General features: G+C 33.7%; 1 protein-coding gene across 1 annotated transcript in view; it reads right to left on the bottom strand.

Annotated features, from left to right (window-relative positions):
- Positions 1 to 10,356: 10,356 nt before the first annotated feature.
- Positions 10,357 to 27,702, bottom strand: part of cpo (RNA-binding protein) — a 122,393-nt gene continuing 105,047 nt past the window's right edge. The window contains exons 2-9 of the mRNA XM_085202437.1: positions 19,192 to 19,269; positions 18,596 to 18,649; positions 18,363 to 18,425; positions 17,296 to 17,440; positions 16,555 to 16,682; positions 16,122 to 16,315; positions 15,050 to 15,254; positions 10,357 to 14,476 (exon numbers count right to left, since the gene is read on the bottom strand). Of these exons, the coding sequence (XP_085058563.1) occupies positions 14,441 to 14,476; positions 15,050 to 15,254; positions 16,122 to 16,315; positions 16,555 to 16,682; positions 17,296 to 17,440; positions 18,363 to 18,425; positions 18,596 to 18,649; positions 19,192 to 19,269 (903 nt within the window). The 3' untranslated portion in view covers positions 10,357 to 14,440. The remainder of the gene's footprint in view (positions 14,477 to 15,049; positions 15,255 to 16,121; positions 16,316 to 16,554; positions 16,683 to 17,295; positions 17,441 to 18,362; positions 18,426 to 18,595; positions 18,650 to 19,191; positions 19,270 to 27,702) is intronic.

The raw sequence follows: 27,702 nt of genomic DNA on the forward strand, positions 1-27,702 counted from the left end.
AATTACTTTTTACTTTTAGTAATTAGTCGACCTTTTTAGTACATCAGGCTTTAGTTAATTACTCATAAATTCTTTGTTCATAGTTTAAATATAACTGACTTTAAAAGTACTACGTAACCTACATATTTATTTGTATGAGAACCTTTTTGTCGTAAATTAACTTATACGGAAATAGTAATGTACAATATAGTGTTTATTTATTACCTGGCACCTACCAGGCTAATCTTACACAAAATTTAAGAATATGTGAAAATAATAAGCACAAACAATTTATGCTCTATTTCATTATAAAAGTCAAAGTCAAAGTAAAATTAAAGTATCCATCTATGTGAGATGAAGATTACCATTCACAGTAGACATTTAGCAGTGCATTATATCCATAAATTATTAATTACTACAGACTTTGAGGCAAGTCATGGCGCAGGAGCACATATGTACTTGTGACTGTAACAGCGTCAGGTAGTGGGTTCAATTCCCACTCTCGTAAATAAAATATTTAATATTTTTTTTATTCTCTCTGGAGTCGAGGCAAAACGCGGCGTTGAGTTCCATCACTCAACACGCAATGCTTCCAGAATTCAGCGGAAAGTGGGGAGCGGATTGTCTTTACTCTTAACACTAGGGTCCTTCTGCCTACCGTGCAGCGTATAACTAAAACAATACAGCATGAGATACCAAAAGAAAAACAGTATGACATAAAATATGTCATATTTAATCTTCTAGTGTATTAGTAAACTAGTCAACAAACAAACATAAATATCGTATGATAGATATTTTAGTCAGTGCCATATAATCAGAAGTACGAGCCATTTGTAACCTTTAGCTGTAAGAGGATTATCGGCGTAAGCCACCTCTAAACATTGTTCATTTAATGCCTTTTGTACTGTAGTTACTGCTTTTCTGTTGTTTATGTTTCAGCATCAGCTGCAATTTTATATAAGTACGTAATGTTATATGTATATATATGTTATTTTTGGTAGTTATGTACATTTTGAGCACTCTCTAAAACATTTTTTTTGTACATATGTGTAAAAAAGAATACTTTGGAAAATTGTAATTAAATTTTAATTTAATTTAATCGAAATATTTCAAGAATTATCTATTCAATACATATAGGTCCACTAGCTTAAACAAAATAACGCCCCAGTATCAGTCAGTGAACTAAACTAGTTAAATATTTATTTAGTAGATACTCCACTTAATATTTAGAATACCTTACGTCCTAACGTCCCAGAAAAGAGCTCCCATGGGAAATTTGCTCAAAACTAGTGCCTTTTCTTCATATGACATGATTAACATGATTTAATTTTTTATGTATTATAAATTCAACTTCTAAAATCCACTAGTTTTGACGTGACTAGACTAGTTTTATTTGTTCTATAAAAATATTAAATAGTAAATGTTGCTTGAAGAGTTTGATTAATATCTTTTAGTATATTCTTATTTTTCTTTTTACGATTATTACTATTTCTCACACTTCAGACTCATGGTTGCAAGAGGCAAATTACTTACCTTCAGATCTCCTACTTCCACTCCCATATCTCTATCTATCTCCAAGGAGTGCCTTGGAGACACCTATTGATATTTATATTGAACAGTTTCTATATATACGTCCTTAAAAAATTATATAAACATTAAAATAATATAATTTCATATGACACAAGCAACTCCACTCGTTTATGCAGCAGCATCTTAAAAATAGTAATGAGAAGTAAAATATGTGCCATCCTATTAATTTGATATTAATATACTTAATATTTTAAATTAGTCAATTTCATAGATTTTTATTTATACAAAAACGGCCATATTATAGTAAAATATGGCTTGGTTTTATACCATCCGTACGTACCGTACCGACCATCATATACGATAAAAATGTCGATGTAAAATCATATTTAGAAAAATATAAAATTTATATTGTAACTAATTATTGACCACTGATAGATAGTCTGGACGTCATTACACTTTTTTTAAGACGCAACAACTTCCACATAATATATTTATATATGTATGAGGTGTATTGTAGATTTTGATTTGCATTGATGTAATTAAATGGTAATAGTGAATACGGATACTTCTTAAAGTAACTGTACCTATCATATTCACGCATAAATCGATTAATAATAGTAAAAAACACAATTTGTTATTATAAACATGTACCTACCTATATAGATAAATTACGAAAAAGCTACAATTCTAATAATTTGTCTATATTTATACAATTAAAAGTAGAGTTAGCAATGTCCCATTCGCGTGCATACAGAATTTATCAATTGAATTCATTCAAAAAGTCGAGTTAAGTGTTTTTCAATACAAATTCAATTAAAACATCCCGGCTCGGCGGCTTGCTTCACAATTTGAGGACCGTCCAAACATGTAAACAAAACTCAGTTTACTTTTCAGTTAACTTTACTTTTCGACCGCTTCCTTCCTTTTTCCACTTTTATTTTTTGCCCTCACTTGATTTGTCCGCCGCCAGACGCCGTATTGTCTAAGTATACCTATTAATCACTGTAATGAAATGCTCCGCAAACTTTATAACGAATACCAATTTACTTCGCATCTTGGTGAGATATTGTTATTTATAGTTGCATCTTACTGTGTTGAGGGCGGCACCTATATATTTAAATTATAACGTTCTCTGAGGGAACCTTTTATATAAATTTTATGTTTGTATTTTATAGTATGATTAAACGAAAGTGGGGAACGGAGTATACCTAGTGTTAACACTAGGTTCCCTCTGCCTACCCTGCTGTATGCGGGATACAGCATGAAGCTGATTTTTTTTAGTATGATTAAACATTAGATTAAGAACCATAATAGTTCAGGTAAACTATAGGAAATAATAAAATATCGCCTTATCAAAGGTTGTTTAGCGTTATAGATGTCTGTCACATAAAAATAATATTGATATTATATATAGCTTAGACATATATATATATATATATATATATATATATATATATATATATATATATATATATATATTATTTGTTACTTCTATGATAGTGTCAGAAGTCAACCAAAAAATGTCCGTAGTACAATGTTCTCGAGAAGCAATCACAAAAAGGTACGGATGTAGCTGAGTGTTTAGTGTGGACTTGTGGAGGTTAGCATGTAATTAGTAGCGTAATTGGGTCGGGCCGTTCGCTAAGTTTTATGACGGCCAGGTCGAGTAGTTTGCCTTATATAGATAGATATTTGGAAAGATTTCTGTATCTTATAGTAAGTATAATTGATAAATATAAGGTAATATTACAATTTTCAATTAGTAGGTATATGTTTTAGGTGCAAGATTATATTTGTTTCATCTCATTTTTAGGGTTCCATACCTCAAAAGTAAAAAAGGGATACTTATAGGATCTCTATGTTGTCCGTCTGTCCGTCTATCAAGACCATTCATATCTCAAGATCGCGTGGAGGTAACAAGTTGAAATTAATACCACACATTCAGGTCTATAGTCCCATGAACCACAGAAAAGAAACAAACCCATGGGGTACTTCCCGTGGACAGGAGCACAGTAATGAAAACATTCGAAAAGTGAAAATGTATAGGTGTTTTATAGAAAAAAATATTACAAGCTTATATTTGTAATTAATTGAATACAAAATGAGACCATAAGCCCGCAAAATTAAGTTTGTTAACTTACCGATACATTTCCCGTTGACCTATAATCCTCACATTGGTACAGAAGCTTGGATGGGCAACTCCGTATAATGTTTAGGTGATACACAATTTCGTTTCAGATTTTACATTCTACAGCTAAGTGAAAATAATTTGGTAAAAGTAGCCACGTTAGAAAAGTTACAGTTGATTGCCATTCTCAAGTCGCAAATCACAAAAGGTGCGAGTGTAGTCGAGAGCTCAGTGCGAGGATTAGTATGCAATTAGTGACGTAATTGAGTCGGCCGACATTCGGAAAGCTTTACGAGTGCGTCGAGTAAGTAGGTGTTGCGTAGACGTTGCGGACGGTTTTAGAACTACGCGTTAATCTATTAGGAGACGGCTTAGTACTGGTGATTACATGTTCTTCATATAGGTAGGTGTGTAATGTGTGAACGTGTATATTTGATATTTTGTTTCTCTTTTTAGGATTCCGCACCTCTTAAGGAAAAAAGGAATTCTTATAAAATCACTTTGTTGTTCATCTGTCTGTCCGTCTAGCTGTCAAGAGCCTTTATCTCAGAAATGCTAGGATTTTTTTTAGCTTCACAATATATCTCGCACATAAAGTAAGCAGAGGGAATCTAGAACCATACTGTTAATCCGTTTCCATTAAGACACTACCGTTTCCTACTTACCGCCGAATTTTGGAGGCATTCCATGATGAGAGCGGTACCCAACTCTTTCTAGCTTTTCTAGCTTTCTCTCGTTACCACAACGAGGAAATGAAAATATTTCAGTTCTTCGAATTGCAATCGAAGCCACAGCTCACTGAGTGCCACATTTCGTAAATGTAGATCTGCGGGTTTTGATTAGTACTCTAATCTTTTGTTTGCGTTGACTTGGAAGTTTGACTTTATCTGTGCCTCAGACAGACAACAAACTAATCCTATAAGGGTTCCGTTTTAACTTTACAAAATACGGAACCCTAAAAACGTTATAGTTTATGTTCTTTAAAATAAAATGTATAGGTACAACTCTTACAAAAAATATGTGTTTGATATTTTATTATGACACACATGATATGTCACTCATTACAGAATAGCACATTAATACCCCATTTAATGCGTCAATGTATGCTATTTGGGCTAACGAGGAATTACGGTATACAATGTGCTATTACTTGTTGAATATTTTTAAATATATTAATAAATAGATTTATATAAATATATCGTTTTGATTCATTTATTATTTATATTAATACAGAAGAAAAAAAAACATATACCTATTTCGTATCCTTAATAATTTTGAATACGCTAAAAATAATTGCACTAGCTATACAAATTATTTTCATAAAAGACATGAAAAATATTTATTTTTTTATTATAACTTCATGAATAACACTATGAAAAAAGGGAAAAAATGTCAACTAGTAACTAATTACTCTAGAAAATTTTAAAGAAACGACTCTAGGCGTAGTGAATACAGAAATGGTGTCAGTAGTTCAACGCTGTTGGATTGTTTATACAAAAATTCTTAACATTCAAAGTTGAAACGTTTAACATCTCTAATTTAAAGTTTTTGTGCGTCTATTTACAATTTGAATATAAGATTTATTAATGTTTAACGCCCTCACGAGATAAAAAGGCGATATGAAATATTCAATATGATCTCCATTTTTACGATACGCATGTACAATGTCGGCGCCAGTTTTCCACAAGCCCGTTATTAATATAGTCCATTGCGACGCATACAAGTTTAATTTGATTTCGGGACAGGAAACTCCGTGTTAAATATGTTTGCTTTCAAACTTTTACGTCTAAACTTCGTGAATGATGTCCGACAGCACTGCGGTCGCATTTGATGTATCCTCTCCTCATATTTTATCTACGGCACTCGTGTACTCGTTTGTTGATCTCATTCTATTTTTCATTTTAATTAAAAACATGGCGTTCCATCAGAGCTTCTACCTCATCCGCGCTTGCTTCTAAAAGCTGGCTGTTACTTGTATGTCATGTATCTTTAAGTATTGCGACTTTTTTAAACGATACCATAATGTTCCTAAGTTTTAAATATAAATTTGTGAATCTTTTGTATTGATACTAGAAGTTTTGAAATAAATCAATTTCTTTAATAATAATAATAATAATAATACTTTATTGCACATGAAAAAAAATATATATATATTTATATAAAATTTACACAGAAAAAAAAATAGAAAAGAAAAAGAAAAAGAAGGATACATAGGTACTTAAATTAACATGTGCAATGGCGGCCTTATCACTGCAAGTGATCTCTTACAGGCAACCATTAAAAGTGCAGGACTTATGCAAGAAATTATAGTAAGGCGCAAAAAGTATTACTTAACAAATAAAAAAAAAGTAAAAAAAAAATTTTAAGTTAAACGGTTTTATATTAAAGATAAATGTACTAAAAGCTAAAAAATAATTTCATGGAAATTATGATTACTAAAATAAAATCGTGGGGACACTTGCTACTTACCACTAGGTGGGTGAAGTCTCATGCCATGTCTTTCGATTGTAGATATTGGACGTGCCCCACGATTTTATTTTTACAATTATTAATTATTTATATATACATATATTGCGTTATTACCTACAATCGTACAAACTTTATAAGTGCGTGCGTGGTAATCATTATTGTAGCGTACATTTGCGAACAATGAGCGCAAATTATTATCTTAACCAACATTTTCAACGATTGAAAATCATTGTACTACTATTACAGGTGTAACCCGCCATCACTGCGATCGAAGTGAATTGCGGTTAGACAATATGAACATTAAATTTTGAATGAGACGTAAATGTTGCTTGATGGTTGTGATATTATTAATTAAGGTTACCGGATATGGTTACATATTTTTAATAGTGATTTATGTTAGCTTATTTTAGCAAATATATTTTCAAAGTCAAGTGCGAGTCGGACTCGCCCGCTGTGGGTTCCGTACTAATTTCAGGGTTGTAGTAGACCACCATTAATTCCTTTACTCTGGTGCCGAGGCAATGCGCGGTATTGAATTCCGCCACTCAATACTCAAGTCCTCTAGAATTATCCGGGAAATGGGGAATGAAGTATCTTAAGACTAGGTTCCCTCTGTTTATCCGGCTGAGTCCGGGATAAAGCGTGAAGCGAAAAAAAATTCACAAAGTGGAAATTGTACCCAATAATCATATCCTATATAATATTTAATACACAACAGCTTATAACAAAAAGATTAAAGAAACACTCGTTTTCATTTCATTTTCATATGAAATACAAACATATATGTATTTCGACATCACTCGGCCTTTGCTGCTACTATCATTCGCTTTATAAATCTGAAAATATTTTCCTAACAGAGTTTTCAGATACAATTTTTCCTAGAATAATATATCGCGGTAAGTACATCGTCTTTGATGTGGGCTCAATTTGTGGAACATCTGGAATACGTCTGTCACATGTCGAAGCGTCCAAAGTCATATACGATTTAGTTGGATCGACGTTCTATTTGCGGTCTACGTATTATATTTTAGCAGTGTAAATAATCCAGGTCATGATATAAAGTATTCTTTCGTATGTATTCTATTTTTAGTAAAAGTGTATGTGTTTTTCGTGTTGTTTTTCTCATTTTATTTACTCTTGTGGTTTCTTGTTGACTTTTATTTTTTACTAATATTTTATAATTAACAAGGTTAGTGTTTAAAATACAATTTCAATCCAATTTCAGTGTGATCCTTGTTTTTTTTAGTTTGCTTTTTATATATACCTAATATAATGTAGAGTAATTTAATATAAACGTAGTAAAATTGTTCATAATCTCTAGAAAATCGTTATCCAAACAAGTTGTTTAAAACTAAACAAGCGAGTTGAACCGGGCTTTGATTTGAAAGATAAGAAAACCACAACGAGAAGTTGGTTTGGGTTCTGTTTTTTAGCAAAGGCTATTCATGGTGGAGTTTTTGAATGCATAGAATTTTGAGAGCAAAAGATTTCAGACATTTCCCTTAAAAGCGGAACTTGGCTTTCTAATAAAATTTATAAAACATTGACAGAAGTTAGGTTGCTCATTCATCAATATTTTTTTAACTATAGTAAATATTTTTAGAGGAATAAATACTAGAACAGACATGAAATGGTTTTGGTTTCAAATCTAACGCATACCCTATATAGGTATATATTGTATTTCCAAATTGACAAAGTGCGGCGTTATTTAAGACACGCAACGGGCGGAAAGTGAAGAACGAACCAATTTGTCTTCAGGTTTTCTCATTATATTCCAAAGACGATTGTTCTTTTATATTGAAATTTCTTTGAATACTTTTTATTCATCTTCGTTTAAGGTCATCAAAAAGACAGCATCATTAGTAGTGTTTTTACACATACGAGTACATATATAAATATAGATATGGTATAAAACTTTAACAAAAATGAAATGAAAAATTAAGTATTCCAGATTTACTAATTAGGCCGTTCTGGATAAACTTTAATTAAAGTAGAATGTACGCACTGAGCCAGTTTTAACGAGTGGCCGAATAGAGTCTAGGCAATTTGCGGAGTAGACAAAGTCCTTTAAAGTTTGCTCTCGGGGGAGGCATAACAGTTCCTAGCGTGTCGTGGCACGCCTTTCATTGTTACTCTTTAAGCTCTCCCATTCACTTCTATATACATATAAAGAGTACGAACAGAACTCATTACTTAAGACGAAAAAATATTTTTTGTAGATATATCTACACACAATATTTAAAAGCTTGGTGTTTTTGTGTAATTTAGTAAATTGAGCTCTAGACAGTCGTATATTGTTATAAGTTATACGTGAGCTGCAAACATTTGATCTGTTGCGGCACTCTCGTTAGAATTTCAGGTACTCGAGTGAAGTAAAAACCCTTGACATACTTTTTCTTTGAAAAGTTTCATACTTATGAATCCTTGATATTATTTCAGATTATATTACAAGCTTTTAACCTTTAAAAATTGTGGTCTCCTTGAAATTATTTACCGAAAAGTATTTAACATTGTTCAAATATTAAAAGACTTAAAATCAAAAAATTTAATATATGGTACCATATCCTTTTTAAAAAAACATAATCTAATATTTTATTTTAAAGCCTGTAATTCATATTAATAAAAATATAAACTAGACAAAACCCTTTTTCAACTCAACACAGCACGAAATCCTAAAATCTCAGACATAAAAGAAATTCAGTGAATATTTAATTAGTAGATGGTTTGAAACTACGCTGTATAATGTCGCTCTAGCCGCGAACAGCACAAGTTTGGAGCTAATGTGATATTAATGTTACTTCACTAATTTGCTCGGGGCCTTAGAATGGGGTCACACTAGCTTCAAATTGTCTAAATAATTACAGAGACCGTAGTGACGCTTTACTTTACACTGGTTGGCGTGGATTGCCTCTACGCTGGAGCAGATTGAATTTAAGAATTTATGTTTATGGGAACTACAGACTTAATATTGTGCAGAACTGCTAATAACAACTTTGAATATGAATAATACATCGTTCAGTAGGTCAGTTCGGTGTTAGGAGTGCAACTTGCATCGTCCTCAGATAAATTACAATATTTAAGCAAATTATTATTTTCTAAATTCCATAGATTATGTTTAAAACTTTTTAATATTTAAATGTTCATTTCCAATAAAGTATAATATACAGTTTAGATGTCAATATTCCCTCGTCCTTTTGTAGTTGTAGCTCTCGTCGCAGCATCTCGACATGTCAGCTACAGTATCCGCCAGCTAATACTTACAAATTGATAATCATTTTTTTTTATTTGTTTTCTTTTAGTTTAGCTGCCATATTTATTATTGAATTTTTAGTTTTATTTTATATAAATTATCCTTTTATCCTTTTTTTCATTTGTGACTATTATTCTCTCTACGTAGTATCACAATGCACGAATATAATCTTGAAATATATATAAAATATATTTTCTTCGATGAATATTTAGGTTAGTTGCTTTATTTATGTTTGCACAATTCGGAATGATATATGACAGATAGGATTGTCTAGCGATTGAATAAACATTGATTTGAATCTAAATACAGAATACTCAAATCAAATATGCCTATGTTTATTTTATATTCAGTATAGAATTCTATGGATTAAGAGGTACCAACAGACAAACTAAGTATTTTTTTAACAATTTATAAATTAATTATCTGTCATTATCTTTATCCCAAATAATTTATCCTTTTAATATTTTAAATCGTAATTAATATAAAAGACTAATAAATAAAAAATGAAATTTAAAATTGTACATAATAAATTATTAGCTTAAGCTTAACACACCTGTACAAAATGAAGTAAAAGTCACGAGCGTAGTAACATTGTTATGAAAGTATAAAAGCTTCTAAGTAAAAACGAGAGATGAAAAAATTTTCAATTCAAGTATTAAATTCAGCAAATATTTTGTTTCGCATATCCGTATATATTTATCCTAACTTAAACTGGATTCCAGCACAACACCGTATACGGTGCTTTTACTGTATTTTGCATAATATTCTATGCCCTAAAGCACTAACTCTTACAAATTTAACAATAATATTACTCTCGGATACTGAATCGAGAGCTGAAGCTAAGAGCTGGTATTATTATAAAGTAACAAAAATATCATACATAAAAAATCTAATTTTGTAATTTTTTTATATGTTTTAGGATATTAGGTGAAGTAGAGAAGGATTAAATGAAAACAAAGAAAAAGTTTAAACTTATAAAATGATAAAGAAACAAACAGGATTTGTCACATATGTTTTATTCCCAATCTTTGGACCCTATAATGCTTTAAAACTAATTATAACATAAATACAACACTGCCACAAACGAATTATTAGTAGAAATAAGAAAGATTTGATAGCGCTCACGCCCGTTTGACCGCCTTCCTTGAAAAACAAATTCTTTCGTTCAATATTACTATATGAAAAAACTCGTTTTACAAGACGACGTACGTATAAAGCAATAAATCTACAAAGCAGTTTTAAAAGCTCAACTGTAGATAATTATATCTAATTCAATTTATCCTAATCTATACATCTATATATTTTCACTAATGTCTCAATAACAAGGAATTGACAAAACAAACAACAAAGTTGAAATAGTTGGTTGCCGACGTTCAAATAAAACGGTTGGTGTACTTTTTACAGCACTAACTACGACTCAAAGAATTTCTGTTTGGAGACCCGTTAGATGGTAAGTTCGAAGGGATGTCGGAATGAAAACTTCGATTGAGGATGAGCTCAAATTTATTTGAATTAACAATGACGTCTCCAATGCCACAATAGTCCATGAAGTAAGAAAAGAAATTAATGAACATCTATAAAAGTTGTAATAATGATAATTAAGCTAAATTTATCACTATTTTTACAATGTCATTATGTTTTTTTTTTTATTTCTTAAACCACAATAACACTTTACCTTTGCTCTAAAAGCTTTAAATAATCCAAGTCACACAAATCTAACAATTAATTACTAACTATATACTTTGTATGGTTTAATTTGCTCGATATACAAATAAGATCTAGCGACGCGCTAGCCCTCGTCACCGTTAAAAAACAAGTTCATTTAATACTGAATAAGAAGCGAATCGCTAAAAATATTTTGGTAGTTAAGCCATATTAAACGTTAGCCTAAGTAATATAATAACAATAAAAAATAAATGTAATCTATTGCGGTAAGTTAAAATAAATTGCGCGACATTACTCGGGTACGAAAACAACACTTAGTATGTATTTGATACTCCGAACGATTGATTATATGTATCTCTTAGATTAGTATTTAATTATTTATTAAGGGGCACAGAATTGATATGTTTCCGATGCACGGTGTTTGTGTGTTACCGCTTCACTTAACCTAAGTTGCAAGGCGACGCTACACCCCCACTCTACCCTATCACGGGCCATGTCACGCGGCCGCTCCGTCGCCCATGTTAGTAACACCCAAGCGAATATTCACCAAGCGGAAGTTTCGACAACGAAAACTCGACAGATGCTCGTATAGCGTGACACGCGGCCGTTACACAAGTAGAAGAGGATATTGAATAAAGTCTCTATGAAACCGCATTAGTCTAATTACACATTAATATTACGATGATATGTATCGAGTAGTCCCGCAAATGACGTAGCCGTGTTCGTAGCCACTGGACGTCTCTTACCCGCTAGCTACTGTTGGACGGAATCGAGGCGGCGCCCGCGGCCCTCGCGCGATACCCTTGCCTTACCGACACTATTATTATTATTATGAAATTGTAAAATATACAATCGACTATGTGAAACTATAGAAACACAAGCTTTGTGGTGACTTTAATTAAATACATAACTATTATATAATCAAATTATTTCACATTTCTAATCCAAATAAAATCATTATACAATTTTGATTTGTAGATTGTTTATAAAAGATAATCACTAAAGGCACCACAAAGTCTCAAAAAGTAACAAATACAGGTAAATTGTAAAGTTTTCGTTGTATTATCTGCGGCCGGGGACGTCAGGCGCCGAGGGTTGGGAGATCACTGCTACACTATTATACGATTACTTACAAACGAATTAGCATTATATCGAATTAAATAAGTAAACATTGACTTAGCTTAATATTAAAACCAGTGAAATACGATACTATAATAATAAGAGAAACCGAGTTCATATTTTAGGACTGATATTACTGATAAATTAATAATAATTGATTTCAACGTATTTGCAGTACATTTTTTAATAGTTATTAGCTAAAAGATTTATCTAATTCTGGCGCCACGTATTGGTGATGATTTTATTGCAAATGTTAATAATATGAAACAAATATTGCAAAATATTCTGGAAATTGTGAAGGATAAAACTGACATTTTTTAGTTAAAGTCATGCACTTTGACATACATAGGTTTGTACAGGAGCAAGTTGCAAACGAGTCGACATTTAAAAATGTTTTCACCAGTATGTGGGCCAGGAAACAATGTTTGGTACGGTCTGAGGTTAGTATTAAAAGTTATGTATATGTTTTATTCTTTGGTCTATAAGCGACGCTCGGTATATCATGTTCAAAGTAGAGTTTACTATAAATAACGTATAAAATTTTGCTAAGTCAAAAATTGACATACTTCTATTAAATATTGACTAAGAGACTTTCATAAGAATTCACATGCGGATATTCCGGTATTTTACAACAACAATCGTATGAAAACTCCCTAGATATCGCGTCAAGATTTCAACCCAACAAATATCCGAAACCTTAATATAATAGCCTAAGCAGGGATTATTTTTTTTTTAGTTTTTTTCTATAATTTTTACATGTTTACATCAGCAGAATACAACTCTAGATACTTATAATATAAACATTAAGAATCATTTTTGGTTTATTGCTATATCGCAGCGAGGTGTCACTTAGGTCACCGCGCCCTCGCGCATGGGTAACTAAGCGTCGTCCTGTTTGCGACAGACAACTAGCTAAAAATAAAAAATATATTAATCTTAATGCTGATCCTCTACAATAAATACCCTTATCTAGATTTTACATATATGTAATATTCCCCTAAAGATTACACAATTAAAGTAACTACTAAATTTTAAATTAGTACTTTACCAAAAAGCTCGTCGAAGCATGCGTATAGAATAATTGTCACTATCCAGCATGGCGTCCTCCGCCATTTAATTACTAATAATTATTAATATAATGATTACATATAATAATATTTAGTTAATAATAACTCTCATAAGGCCAAGGCTAAATTCTCGCAACAAGACAGAACCGTGCTCGATTCTGTCGCATCGTATACACGCGTGCCGTACAGTCCACAAGGTCCTAAAAATTTATTTAAAACAAAGAAAAACGTAAAAAGTGATGTGATAAAGAATACACGCGGATCTAGGAAAAGATTTCCGCAAGGCACGAGAGACATTAGGGTGCGGACAGACCCGTGGCGCGAGCGAGTATGCGGCACACGATGCGAGCGAGCCGGAGCCGGCGGCGTATTGCACTCGCTGTATTGCGGAACCGAGGGCGGCCCCTATATAATATTATTTATACAATTATTGCAAATATCCATATACATACAGATAGAAAGGATCGCAAGACCGACGCTAGTGTGCCAGCGCTTTAACGAGTGATTGAACATTATAAAAATTACTAAAAAAGCATTAGGTAAATATAATTTGAGATAGTCGTGAAAATTCATTTAAATATACTAACATTATCGAGACTAAAACAAAATCGATTCGATTATTACATACAACTTCATTTAAAATCATTCAACTTGAAATATTTATCAACAAAACGTAATCTTTCTATGAAGGGCACCTTTGGTTTTTAGCTTATTCGAATGAGATATATCCTAAAGTGTTTTAATTTCTGTCATTACACTATATCGATAACAAGTCCCCAGTTGTTCACATCGGCCCCGTAGAAACAATGTACGAACTGTTCATACAATAAGTTACTTGTAAATAAATCTTATATTACAATTAAAAATCAATTAAATAAACGCCATATACAATAAAAGTAATAATAATCCATCGAGAACGATAAACAATAAGTGGAATGTTAATAATAAGAATAATTACATACAAATATATTTTAACTCTAAATTTGGTATCAACAAAAAATACACCACACCCCAGACGCTAGGATATTGGGAGAACATAAATATGCAGGAGATGGGAGCTCTTACTAAATTGACGTAAATTGGTTAGTCTTGATCCGTTAGCCGTGTAGAGAGTACGCGTCGTAGCAAACAGCCCCCTCCCTCGCTGGTGTGGCGGTGCCGATGCGTCGTCGAGGATCAAGATTGCGCGTCCCTCAGTTAGCTGGTTGTCAAGTGCCGAGTGCCACGAACGAACTAATGCTGTTCGCCCTCTTCTCCGCCTTTGGCTCCCTGTTAACCGCGCGCATAAATTAGTCGTGTAGGGTGTGTTTCACTTACTCTACAAGTATTATAGGGATGACGCACCGTCGCCACTGCCTTGTACTAATGGCGTATGAATATTTAAACAAGTGAATAAGCAATATTTTAGGGCATGTGGGGCTGTTTTTTATAATATACATTTCAAATAATTTAATAGAATTATATTTGAAAGTTTGTCATCCCTATTCAATATCAATTGTTCATTAACTATTAGAACTACTAGTATAGTGCGAGGTGCAAGATGATAACGCAATTATGTTAGAGCCCATACGGTTGAAAATTTATGGCTCACTAAAATCATTGTTTCGACCATAAAACATGACGTATGGCTTCTAAATTGACTGAAAGATACTACACGGTTCCAACAAAGAGCGGTTTGATGATCATTGGCCATCGTAAAATATATATCTGTTTGTAAGTATTAAAACTGGGTTTAAATAGTCACTAAACTTTGATTTTAATGTTAACTTTGTGATAATAGATCAAAATTGAATAGGAAAAAGAAGCCGTGTGGTATCGTGTTAGAGAAGTGCGCGTGCATACTTCATGTGCGAGTATCCAGCCGTTGTGTGCCAACTTATGCCTGGCGTACTCGAGGTGGATGGCGCCCTCCGAGCTGAGGAGCAGGGCGCCCTGCAGGCGGGCCAGGGCCGCGGCGGCGTCTCCCGAGGACACGAAGTCCACGAAGGCGACCGGGCCCGCGCCGCCGCCGCCCGTCAGCAGGCGCAGCCGCGAGAACCCCGGGCAGCTGTTACCATTACACTCAGATATGCCCGCACTCGTACCCCACACCCATGCCTCGTGTCTCACATGACTCGGACTCTAACTAATAGTGATGTTTGCGATTCAACTCTCTATTAAGCTGTCTCGTCTAAACGTTTACATATAAATGCGTCAACTGATCTCGAATAGAAGCGATAAATAAAATTTAGTGTAAATTTTTGTTTTCTAATTTGTTTGGCGTGTGTGATAGATTATATATTCTGTAGTTCTCTGCCTTATGAATACCGTAAATAAACTTGAAGTGCAACAGACAGTTCATACATTTATGTGGTGTTTGTGCTAATAGCATACGACTAGTGTGTTAAGTGTACATAGTTCGACCGTCATGCTTGAAGTGGTACGGGTGCAGGCTCGAGTCTCATACAAACTGAAATATTCATATTTCAATTGGTGTGAGATGTATTAGAACAAGTAATACCCAACAATGGAGTTTGTGATATTTGGTGCGACATGCACTGTAGATAATACACATTTATTATTCTAGTTAATATTATTAAGATACAAGTTTCAGTACTATTGAACTGAATACTTTAGTATTCATTGCGACCATGCAGACACTTAATGACGATTTGGTTCGACTGGAAATATTCAGTTTAGATATTTTATAATATTTTTAGCTAAAAAGTTAACTCTGTAAAGAGCATCATATTACACAAAAGTTTTATAATGAGGTTCAGAAGTTATTTTAATAATTATCAAATAAGAAATTTTAAACCTGAAAATTGATAAAATCTACTTTTCTTTCGGTTTAATATTAACGAAACAAAAAAAAAATACAAACATGATCCAAAAAATTTTCCAGTCGAATCCACAAAAAGCAAATATAACGTACCTGCTGAATATCTCTTTAAGTTCATGTTCCGATACAAATTGTCCGAGATTTGCCACGAAGAGCGTGGAGCATGGCGGGTGAGGGTGCGCGGCGTGTGCGGGGTGCGTGGGCGCGGGCGCGTGCGCAGGCACAGCTGCACCCGGAGAGCCCAGCGCCGGCGCCGGCAGCACGCACGCGCCTAGCGTCAACGGGGTCTACGGAGACGAAACATACCACTAATTAGTACGTGTATTAGGTATTACATATTTTATGTGAAAATAGAAAGAGGAAGACAAAACCTGGAGGTCACGTCATGTTTGAAGCATATCATTATCTTTATATAGTTACGTTTTAAGATTGCTTATACTAACCTCTATAAACTATGTCATATTCAAAGATTACAACTTACGTGGTGTGGCCTATCGGCGGCAGCTAGTCAAAGGTAAGAACGCACGGGCGCCATCTGTGGATGGATGGCGGGGTGAACGAGCCCGTGCGACAAAGCTGGCAGTTCCCCTCCGTAGGCTAATGGGTGATGCCACAGCTCGGCGCCTCCTCCAGGGAAGAAGGGGCTGGCTAAGTCTGGATAATCAACGCAAGAGTCAGACAAATACCACCCTAAGAGAAATAAAATAATATTGTGTACAAAAAATATTAATCTGCCAAACAGGGAGCTAACATATTTACAATGTACAAGACAATGTTTTCACGCGTCGACATCGTCAATTTGTCTCACATACGGTTATCATATTATTATGATAATGATGCAGTGTCATGAAAACATGTGTCGAGGAAGTGTTTGAGAACACGACAGTTCAGTTCATAGGTAATAGCTTCGCGGCGCTAGGCCTTGCGTGGTACGTGTAAGCGATTACAGATACTTGCCCAACTTGCGTTTGCTCGACACGCCATCACTCACTTTTAGATAAACTAACAAGCAAAATATAATAAGTATATGAAATCTGTGTGTTGTGATAATTCTTTTGTTGGATAGTGTAACGATTAGATAACTACATGGCAACGATACCTCACCTACTATATTAATATTGGCAAAATGGAGTAAAAGTTAATCCACATTCAGTAAATAGGGGGGGAAATATACATATCTTAGATGAGATATAGTTTTTAAATAATATAAAGTTTGGAGAAGACGATCGAGCGAGCGCCGGGTGGTGTGTGCGTCGGCGGTACTTACGTCCAGTGAGTGGGTGCATCAATGCGGGGTGTGCAGCTGGCGCGGCTGTGGCAACGGCCGGCTTCGGCTTGCTGACCTTCGTGTTGCTTTTAGCGAACTCCAGCCGAATTGTTTGCGGCATATCGGGGTCGAACCGGACACCCTGCTGTGAACAGCCGCGAGCGGTGCGGCGCTCCGATATAATGACACCGGCCTGGCCGCGCCGCCACGGGACACACGCGGTCCTTCGTGGAGGCGACGTTGACGAAGCCTAACTCTTTGTTTATTTTAAAACTACTAAATTAAAATAACTAATTGAAATAATATTTGTTTCGATTTTGCTATCTGGCTATAAACCGCGAAAGTTATTGTATATGACTTGGTTGAACGATTCAATACTGACATGAATAACTTTAAAATTTTTCACGGATCGGGTTTTATTTATTTAGACACAATGGGAACCCCGCCTGCGCCTGCCAAAGTGCCGGAACACTGTGCTTGTGGTGTGACATCGAAATATGTCAAACAGTGACATGCAGTTGTTTATATACACCGTAGCCAAATCGATTTCACTCCAATATCCGGGATTGAGAGCTTAGTGGCTCCGACTTGATGACCCGATATGTGCATGGGTTTAGCATAACTTACGATGCGGTTACTCGAGTCAGGAAAATGTTATTCCAAGTCTACAATGAGAGTATTAACTATAGTGCTTGTTGGCTGTGTTGAGGCATGTGATGAGAAGATTTAGTAACACCGTGCTTTGTACTTCTTTTTTATTATTTACAAGTAGCGTTCTTACTTTCGTGTTCAACTATCTCGGCCTATTGCAAATATATTGTGATTGTCTTTTTTGTTTTTGAAAGCGTTTCAAGTTCATGGGACAGTATTTCAGCGTTTGCAGCAGAACTTGTCTTATAAATTAGTTTTAGTATAGATACAAAAATTAAGTGTTAGTAGTGGTTTTATCCTAAAAATAACATTTTAATAAACTCTTAACACATTTAAATTAAAACTATTAACGAATAATTTGATATAATTAAATTACTTGGTTAACCTAAGTTATGATGATTTGCGTTAGTACTAACCTGAAGGTCTTGTTTAGCCGCCTCAGCTCCAGCTCGAGTGTGAAATGTGACGAAACCGACCGGCTGCAATTAAAAATTCTTAGCTTCGTTAGTGTGCATGATTGAAATTAATTTTTATTTCATAATAAAAAATTCAAAAATATTATGTACTTAACAAATATTACTAGTGCGTCGATAACAAATTACAAATACTGCATAATATTACAAATAAAATGACATTGAAATATACTTACCGATGCTGTTTTGCCATTTTTGCTGGTAACCTTTAAAAGTGAACCCTCGTATCCCTATAAAAATAAAAATAAATATCAATCACTCTTTATATACACAATGCATATCAACTCTTATTTCTGCAACTCTAATTTCTTTGAATAAATGGAAACTAAACCAAAACAAAAGAACAGCTTCTTAAAAGTAGTAAACTAATATCTAATAGTATATTAGCTCAAAAATCGAGCACATCTAATTTCCCTAAATCCCTACGATCGTGACATCATAAATTGGGTTCGACGAAATTTAATTTGCCTATCGTAGTCGTACAATGGTGGCGCACTGCACCAGGTACCATTGAGAACACGAACACGCTTGTACCATCCGTACCAGTCGACAAACTAACAAAACCACCTATGTCCTATGGTAGATTGTATCAATTTTATACAGCTATCCAATATTTTACATAATACATGCTGATACGACTTTCATATCAAATATTTAGCGTTGCGTGACTGAGGGAGTGACGAGCGATACCTATATAACATAGCGACTGGCATTTTTCTAATTTAAGTTATTCTATAAGTATATTACAGTATTATTTTAAACGTATACTTACTTCATATGCTCGGAATAGCAAATAAAGTTCACGTGGCTTTGCATCCATCGGCAATCCACTGACGAACAATGTCCGCACCTGCAACAATTCAAAACAAGATAAGTTTAAATTTGTTTTCTATTTAAAAATGAATTCACACTTTAGTTAATTTTTGAGCCCAGTCGTGGTGCGGATTGACTAGCCCGCGACTGCAAACGTAAAAGGTTGTGGGATCGGTTCCTATTCGAGCGAGCGTTCCTCTCGTAGCGAGGCTAAGCGCGGCGCAGAGTTCCGCCATTCAACACTCAATGCCTCCTGGAATCGGCGGAAAGTGGAAAATGGAAGTGTCTTAATGGGAACAGAGTGTCCTATCTGTAGGTTCCCAGTTTCCTATGCTATGAATTCATCTTTGTGCAGGATAAAGCGTAACACAAAAAAAATATTATCTAGCAATAATAAAATAGCTATTTATACATTATACAAGATTCTGTAAAAAAAGAATATTACGTTCCGTTTTCTATGAAAATATTCCATTTGAAATTAGCTACAAGTTTGTGTCGTTTATTTTTAAACAAAGGCAAGACATTTATCAGAAACCGACACAAAAGGGGCATATTTTCTTTTAGCGGTCTTTGTCGATTCTTTTGCCTTTGTAAACGTTTGAGCGTATTAATTCGGGGTCCATTTAATGAAATAAAACAGAACTGGTAGCAGATTGGCCGCGTGCGGGTAATGGAGATTAATCGCTGGTAACACGGACTACTGTCGCGGCCATCTTGTTGTGCATTTTATTTATGCGCCAGAGTCTTTTACGTTAAATTCTCAATAATTGCACGAGAAAAAAACTATTCATTATTCCTTTTGACATTTAAACTATTCAAAGATATATGTAAAGTCATCTTAGTATTAAATTTCTGTACCTACCAGTATTTAATTAAGTATCGCATGCACATACATATACAACGGGATTAAATGAATATATTATCGTTAATGGAAAAGTTTTAAGTTATTCAATATTCTTTGCTTTTATAGCGGTTACCTTAAACATTGAGAGTTCCGCCATATTTTACCAAGAAAATTTAATTTAAACTTTTTATGATTTTCATGAGTTTCGCGACCGAGGGTGTCGGTGACCCTCACATATATTTTATCGCTTCCGTCCTCAGCCAGCACCAGAATGTCGGACCTTTATGTCGGCTATTTTCCGGTTGGACGAACGAGAATTCCCCGTATCGTCGATACGTGATATTTTTCCTGGACAATCTTTAATATTATATCTCAAGAATACTTAAGTGGCATCTTTTCTTTATATAATATATACACACATGTTTTTTATTACATTGTGTACGTATAAAGAAATGGTTATTTTTGTACAGGTTAATATTATAGAATCATTTTTGTAGCGGAAAATTTATAAAAAAAATGTCTTTTATGCACAACGCATAATCAAAGTCATTCAAAAATAAAGTAGTATAAAACGTCGTAAGTATGTTTTTTTTCTACATGTTTAAATTTATTAAATACAAATAAATAATTTCGTACAAGTAATTAGTAATTTATAATTAGGTATAAGGTTTGAAGATATTTACGCATCTTCTGCAGTTTTTGGGTTCAAAAGCTTGTTTATATCAGCTCACTTAGACATGCTGAATAATGGAGGTTTTGGTATGGCTTATTTTGTGCAGTTAGACGTGATATTATTTTAGCTCCACGCTGTATTCCACACATAACATGGTAGGCAGAGGAACCCAGGGAACCTAGTGTTAAAATATTAATAGGTACACTTAAATTCCCCACCTTCCGACGAATTTAAGTCAAATATAAAATAAGATATGGAAAGATTTGTAGATTCTAAACCTAAATACAACGTAGACGTTTAAAAAATGCCAATAAATAGTATTATAATTAACATTACTCACATACATTTATTTCTTATAAGAAAGTAACACAGCATTAACCTACAACGACTACACGAGTAACATTATGTTATACGTCAAAGCTACTAGCATTTAGATATTTCAGCGACGACGTTGTCCGGTCACTCTGAAAATGCCCCTTCACGTCGCCCTATTACACACTCGGTTGCGCTTGAATCCCTACACTACCATTGAGTTATGTTTCATACTAGTACTCTGGAGGAAAATTCTGATAAATTCTACAAAATATCAAGTTTATTGTTAATATTATAAATAACATTCGAGAGATAATTAATGTTGAAAATTAATTTAATAGCTAAATACTTCTACAATATTAACACGATTAAACATATTTGCATTACAAGCTTATCTTAATTTTACGCCTTCTCGACTTCAAAAGCGTGCGAATATTTGATCTGTCTACGGGGGCAGATAACGTCTACGCTCGACATTATTGCGACGAAAAAGAATATTAAATATTTCTTTCGGTGGAATAGAAAGCACTAATTTGTTCGTCGCTTTATGAATTATTTGGTGTCGTCTAGAGAATAACGATTACAGTGAAGCTTTTCAGTTCGCCGTGTGCACAGTGGGGGCAAACTAAAGGATTATTAAACGAGATATAATATAGCTAATTTTAAAGTAAACTAAATTATTAAAAAAATGTTTTTAATTGTAGTTATCTGGTGTACGTAATAACCTTGCACTTTTACAGTGGAATTTTGCTACTTAAAATGCTTCTTCCATTAGTTCAAAAAAGTATCTCGTTAGTTTACACGTTCTAAACCAAAATGTATTTAAACGAGCTTAAAGTGCTGATCGAAGCCACTAATTCACTTTACAATTTTTTTTTTCTAAAAATTAGCTGTTTATAGACATTCGCGTTACTAAATTTCATTTAAGATAATTCTGTAGAAACGATAAATTTATTAGCAAATTTAATTTCATAAGGCTGATAATAGTAGTATCGATTGCAACGGACAAAACCATAGTTAATCCGTACGTTGCTAACTCTGTGACACTGATCATTCGTTCGTGAATGAGCAGTCAAAGTGATGTAACAAACGTCTCAGAGCATAACCATCGATAAGCCCACTCGGACGGCACCAATTTAGTGCACTGGACGCCACAGTACTGCAGCGCTCTGTTAATACACTGTGTTTTGCTGCATACAGTACTGCACTACTACGAGTATTGCGGATACCCCATAGTTGTTAATGTAAGTGTTGCAACCGTTATAAATATAAAGTCATATTTCTAATATAATAGGCGCTTAGAAATTTTTATGATTATAATCATTAATAATGGGATAATAAATTATGAAAATCTTTCTTAAGTAAATAGATATTATTAATAAAATGTATACTTATATATGAGTCGACCGAGTATTTGATAAAAATATATATTCATTATATTAACAAAGTAGTATGTTATCTTTTGGCGTGAAATTAATCAAATGGCTCCATGAAATATATCAAACCAAAGGGTCATATATGATTTACCGTCGCCACTTAATTATTATGAGCGGAAAATTTAACCGTGTTACAATTTTTGGTATGTATTTATTTAATAACGAATGGTATGGATCCAAACGGTTATTTTTCGGTTTGCAAATAAATAACTTCAGATATCATATTTTTTTATCTAGATTTATCCTCACTGTAGTTGACTTTGTGGGCTGTGCTAACGAATCGATCTTTAAAAAAAATGTGTTCGTACGAGGACGGGATTCAATAGCTCGCTATAAATAAGTGAAAATAAAAAATAAAAAAACGGATAAAGGTGTATTCACACGATCGATCGCACCGGCGTGCATCCGAGGCGAGTGAAGCGGAAACGCCTGGGGCGCTGCACAGCGAATTTATCATACGCTTATGTGTATATAGCTTTCAAAGTGTAAATATTATCTGTATATTGCACGTGACAGATATACACCACCCACACCTAGCTTGTTATTAGTTAGATAGTCTATGGACGAAATTAATATTTGAAAATATATTTATTAGAAATAACACTAAAAAGTGAGCAATATGAAGTAAAAAAGAACATGACAATGTTGCCACCTCGCTGGCAGTGGCTATTGTTCACGAAAAGAAAAACAAAGAATTTCATTATTTGAAAACAAGAAGGAATCGAAATAAAGTGTCAGTAGAATAGGGCCATTGAAAAATGATAAGCAAAGAATCATTTCACTTCAATGCTCGACGCCACAACATCATTTTGTTTATTTTTATTATAGCTAGAGTTAATATTTATGCTATTTTTTCCCCTTATAGATATTTATATGTTCCAAATTACTTACCAAGAAACTTCAGGAAATATTTTTTATGTTTCAATTTTATTATTTTATCTTCATTTATTATTTTCCAAGATTTCGAAATAATAAGTACCTAAGTATTAGCAACTGTATGTGACCATTACTTATACTAAAGATTTTTTCGTTCTACACTTCAAATCTGCATACAAAATTATACACTGTTAACGTCACTGTTGAAGTCATGCCGTTAAACTTTCAATAATTTGTACTAGTCAAAATTACGAGTTGGATTTGATATTCAGTACGATTCAGATTTACAAATGAGCTTTAATAAATACAGGGCCCGATGTTTGTAAACCATAATTTCCATCAAACTGTTTTGAAATTCAAATCGTATACGATTAGTAAGCATTTGGTTAAAGAAGATTTTATTATAATTATTACAAAGAAAATAAAAAATCCTAGGAATACGGAATATTTAAAAAGATTTCGAATTTGATCGAAGAGCGCGTCCTCGGCGATAATAAAATATTGACAAAACAAACTTCGGTATGAAGCGCTCAAACTTCTCTCTTTGGGGAAGGCAATTTTTCTTCGGGCATGAATGTCAGCGGCAATAATTTAAACTTTCACAACTGCCTAATAGATATTGTCAGGTTTGGTCAAATAAAGTGAAATAAATATAAATAAGACAAACTCTAGAAGGGCATAATCAAAAGTAGATTTTTTATTCAAAAATTATAACGATCGCTTCGCCTTCGTTTATCCGGCCTTACGTTATTGTAAAATATTACAATCTTTTCACCCTTATCCTCCATTACCCCTAACTTATTGCGGGTACCTAACACTGATGGGGTAAAACTTTACTTTTGTCCGTCGTAAAGTAAAAATAATTGGCTGTAACTGCATACCTTCGAGGGCAGGTAAGCGTCCGTGTCTTTTAGTATTATGGAGTCAGTTGTAAAAATTAATAACGTTACATTTTTTTTCATTACATTTAGTTTTCCATAATTAATATTCTGATCATTGGTGGTGGTGGTGGTCGATGTGTGAGACCAGTCTTGGCGCAGGGGCGCCAGTGTGCGTTTGTAAACGCGACAGATTGTGGGTTCGATTCCCCGCGGCGTTGAGTTCGGCCACTTAACACTATTACTAACTACTATTTGCGGGATACAGCGTGAAGCGATAAAAATAATCACATTTTTATTCAACATAAGTACCTACCTTCGCATAAACATAGGTAATTAAAGCACCATTTACAATAAGATATAATATAATATCAAAAGGCACAAGTATAAAATAAAATTCAGCGCAAAAATAAAACAAATATACAAAATCCAAGACAATAGATGTTGCAATTTCAGTAATCACGTAGCCGTCCGATCTCAGGCGGGCGATGGGATAGAGATATTTCTAATTTTTCGGTCGACCGGCACCGCAGCACCGCTGCTTCAGAAATAGATAAAATAAACGCAAACAGACTGGAAAAGAAACGAGGGTTAAATCGCGAAAACTAGCACTGTTTGTGACGATTTAAATCACTGTGTTTAACGAGAAAACGTAGCTACAGCGAGTGAACATTTTATTTATGTATTGAATGTGTATCTAATTATTTTTATTATACGTCAAAGGAATTTAATAAAGATACCTACCTGTATGGTTATTTTATCTATATATATAAACTCGAAAGGTCACTCACTCATCACGAAATCTCAGAAACTACATATGCTAGGAATCTCAAATTTTGCGTAGGAGTTACTTATAGGACGTAGGTGCTCGCTAAGACGGGAATTTGCAATATTTGACTTCTAAGGGGTTGTTTTTGGGGTCGAAAGTTTGTATGAAACTACGTTACTACGAATGCTAGGAGTCTCAAATTTTGCATAGACGTCACTAGGACGTAGCCATGGAGACAGAAATTAATAATAACATAGTTCACGCGGGTGTAACCGCGAGCGGGCCGCTAGTTATATATATAAAACGTAATATAAATCAGAAATATCCACTAATGTAAACAGATATAACGCTAACAAAATCAATATCCACAAAAAAAACCAAAACAAATCATTTTAAATAACCATATTTTAAATACAAATATCTAATCCCAAAGTTAGATCGTAAATATTTTGACATTTTGCAATTTTAAAGACGTAAGCGAAAGAGCGGAAAGAATTCTAACGGGGCAATATCGGCGACCACCTGCTCCGCTGAGATAGGGATCATAATGTTAATTTAATTAAAGGACTAATCTAAATTGCAGAGGACTCGACACCCCGACGCCCATTAAAGGGATATTTCGTCGCCGACTGCGAAACTGTCTGTAAATAAATATCTTGGAAAACAAGGATGAGACTTGGAAAACAATTTATTTTTCTACTTTATAAGAAATAAATTGAAATACGAATAATATGAATAAATATTTATTAAAAATTGAAATACGAATTAATCGACCCAATACCCGGGTCGATTTTTTTGTCTATTATAGAATAATGGAAACTTGTTAGATAAGTTAGATCTTAAAATTATATATTCATAAGCCGAGACATTGTTTAAACTCAGTCAGTCACGTACCACCGTCCACCATCTTTGTTGGGATAATATAAATGAAGAAAAGAGTTCACTACTACATCTTAAATTATTTAATCAATACATGGTTGCTTTTATTTATTGCCGATTTTTTTACGAAATGAAATGAACGAGCCAACTTTAATTAAACGGTAAGGAGGTAGTTATCTTAAAAGCAGAGAGCCAGTTTAATTTCTATTAAAAGGGGTAGCTGGAGTCTGTTGCATGGAAGAAAAAGTTTAGAGATAAGATATTTTTGCATCTTTATCGGAGCGAAACGGGACGAAAGCAGATCTTAAGAACTTGGGAACCTGTTAGATTGAACAATATCAATTTGACTTTACATTTATAATTAGCTTAATGTTTAATTAGCTTCGCTCAACTAACTTATAGAACCGATGAACTAACGAAATATCTAAGTTTTACAACTTATCCAGGTTTATAATAAATATTATATTTAATTAAAAATGAGAAATACAATTTTCTAGTAAGCCAATTATTATTACTATTTACCACTTAATGAAGAATTTAGAGTTATATTTCAAGACTACGTGGCTTTTCAAGGTCGCAATTTCTCCCATCTATATTTACTTATTGATGGTGTTTTTTTTAAAAGAAGATTAAATATAGAAGAAAAATAAGAAATATAACTAAAGAAGTAACGTAGCAAGTTTTCATCATATCTTAATTAACCTCTCATTAAACAGAGCATAATTCACGTATAGTATATCAATTGAAGTCGGTCGGACCAATCCATTACAGCACTCGCACAGTGATCCGCCCAAATTATGTCCAATGGATAATTAATTATTAATCGCTCCTGCTCACTTCAATAACAATGGCCAATAATCGCTGTCATCTCTTTGCATCATAATTCAGATATGTCGTATATATTATTGGTGGTGGTGTTTCAATACCGAATAAGTGGATTGATATATGAATATCGCTAAAAAAATATGAATGCGTCTAATAATAAGACGCACAATAACAATCTTGTAATATTATTGATAATCTATTAATAATTATCGAAATCAGAATCTAGCAAAGGAAGGAGAATGAAAAAATGGGAAGGTACGCGATATGTCTAGCTATATTCTATATGTATTACTTTTTTTGAAAATTTAAGCTAAATGTCTTAAAATCATTTTAGATTTTTAAATAAAAAAATTGCGTTAAATCCGTAATGTGTATGTATAACAGGGTAGAATTGATGCTCAATGTAACCGATTAAAACAAGATTTGTAGACGTAAATAACAAGGGCTTATGTAGGGCTGAAGTAAAATTTAAAGGACAACCTAAACAATTACCGCTAATTGGTCATACTGTGAGGCCTTAGATAATAAGGCGCGGGTTCTTCAAAATTCCCCTTTACTGTCTCTCTTACCCTTTGCCGAAATTGCCGTTCGTAGAAATATCGCAAGAGCTGTTGATACTACACATTGGTCTGTTAGGTTTATCTGTTGAAATTCAAATTTGTCGCGAGTGAAAATACGATCGGTCCCAACTTGCTGCACAGCTTAGATTTTGCAACCTCAATTGAATTTAGCAGCAGAACTTACTGTAACTACGTGGTTGGCAAAGTGGCTTATGATACTCAAAGGCTTCTTAAAGATAGTGTAAGGTTAAAATGGAATATATCTCGTAGTAGAAGGTTTTTATTATTCGTATTAATTAAAAAAAAATCGTATATTGTTTAAGTACAAACTCACTTTTTATAATAATGAAACGTTTGTTCATATGAATGAAACCTGAATGAAACCTACGAATGATGATTTACGGAGGCCCGAGATTGT

The sequence above is a fragment of the Heliconius melpomene genome, chromosome 18 (assembly GCF_056956725.1).
Source record: "Heliconius melpomene rosina isolate 202511_hmr_F chromosome 18, ASM5695672v1, whole genome shotgun sequence".
NCBI lineage: Eukaryota > Metazoa > Arthropoda > Insecta > Lepidoptera > Nymphalidae > Heliconius > Heliconius melpomene.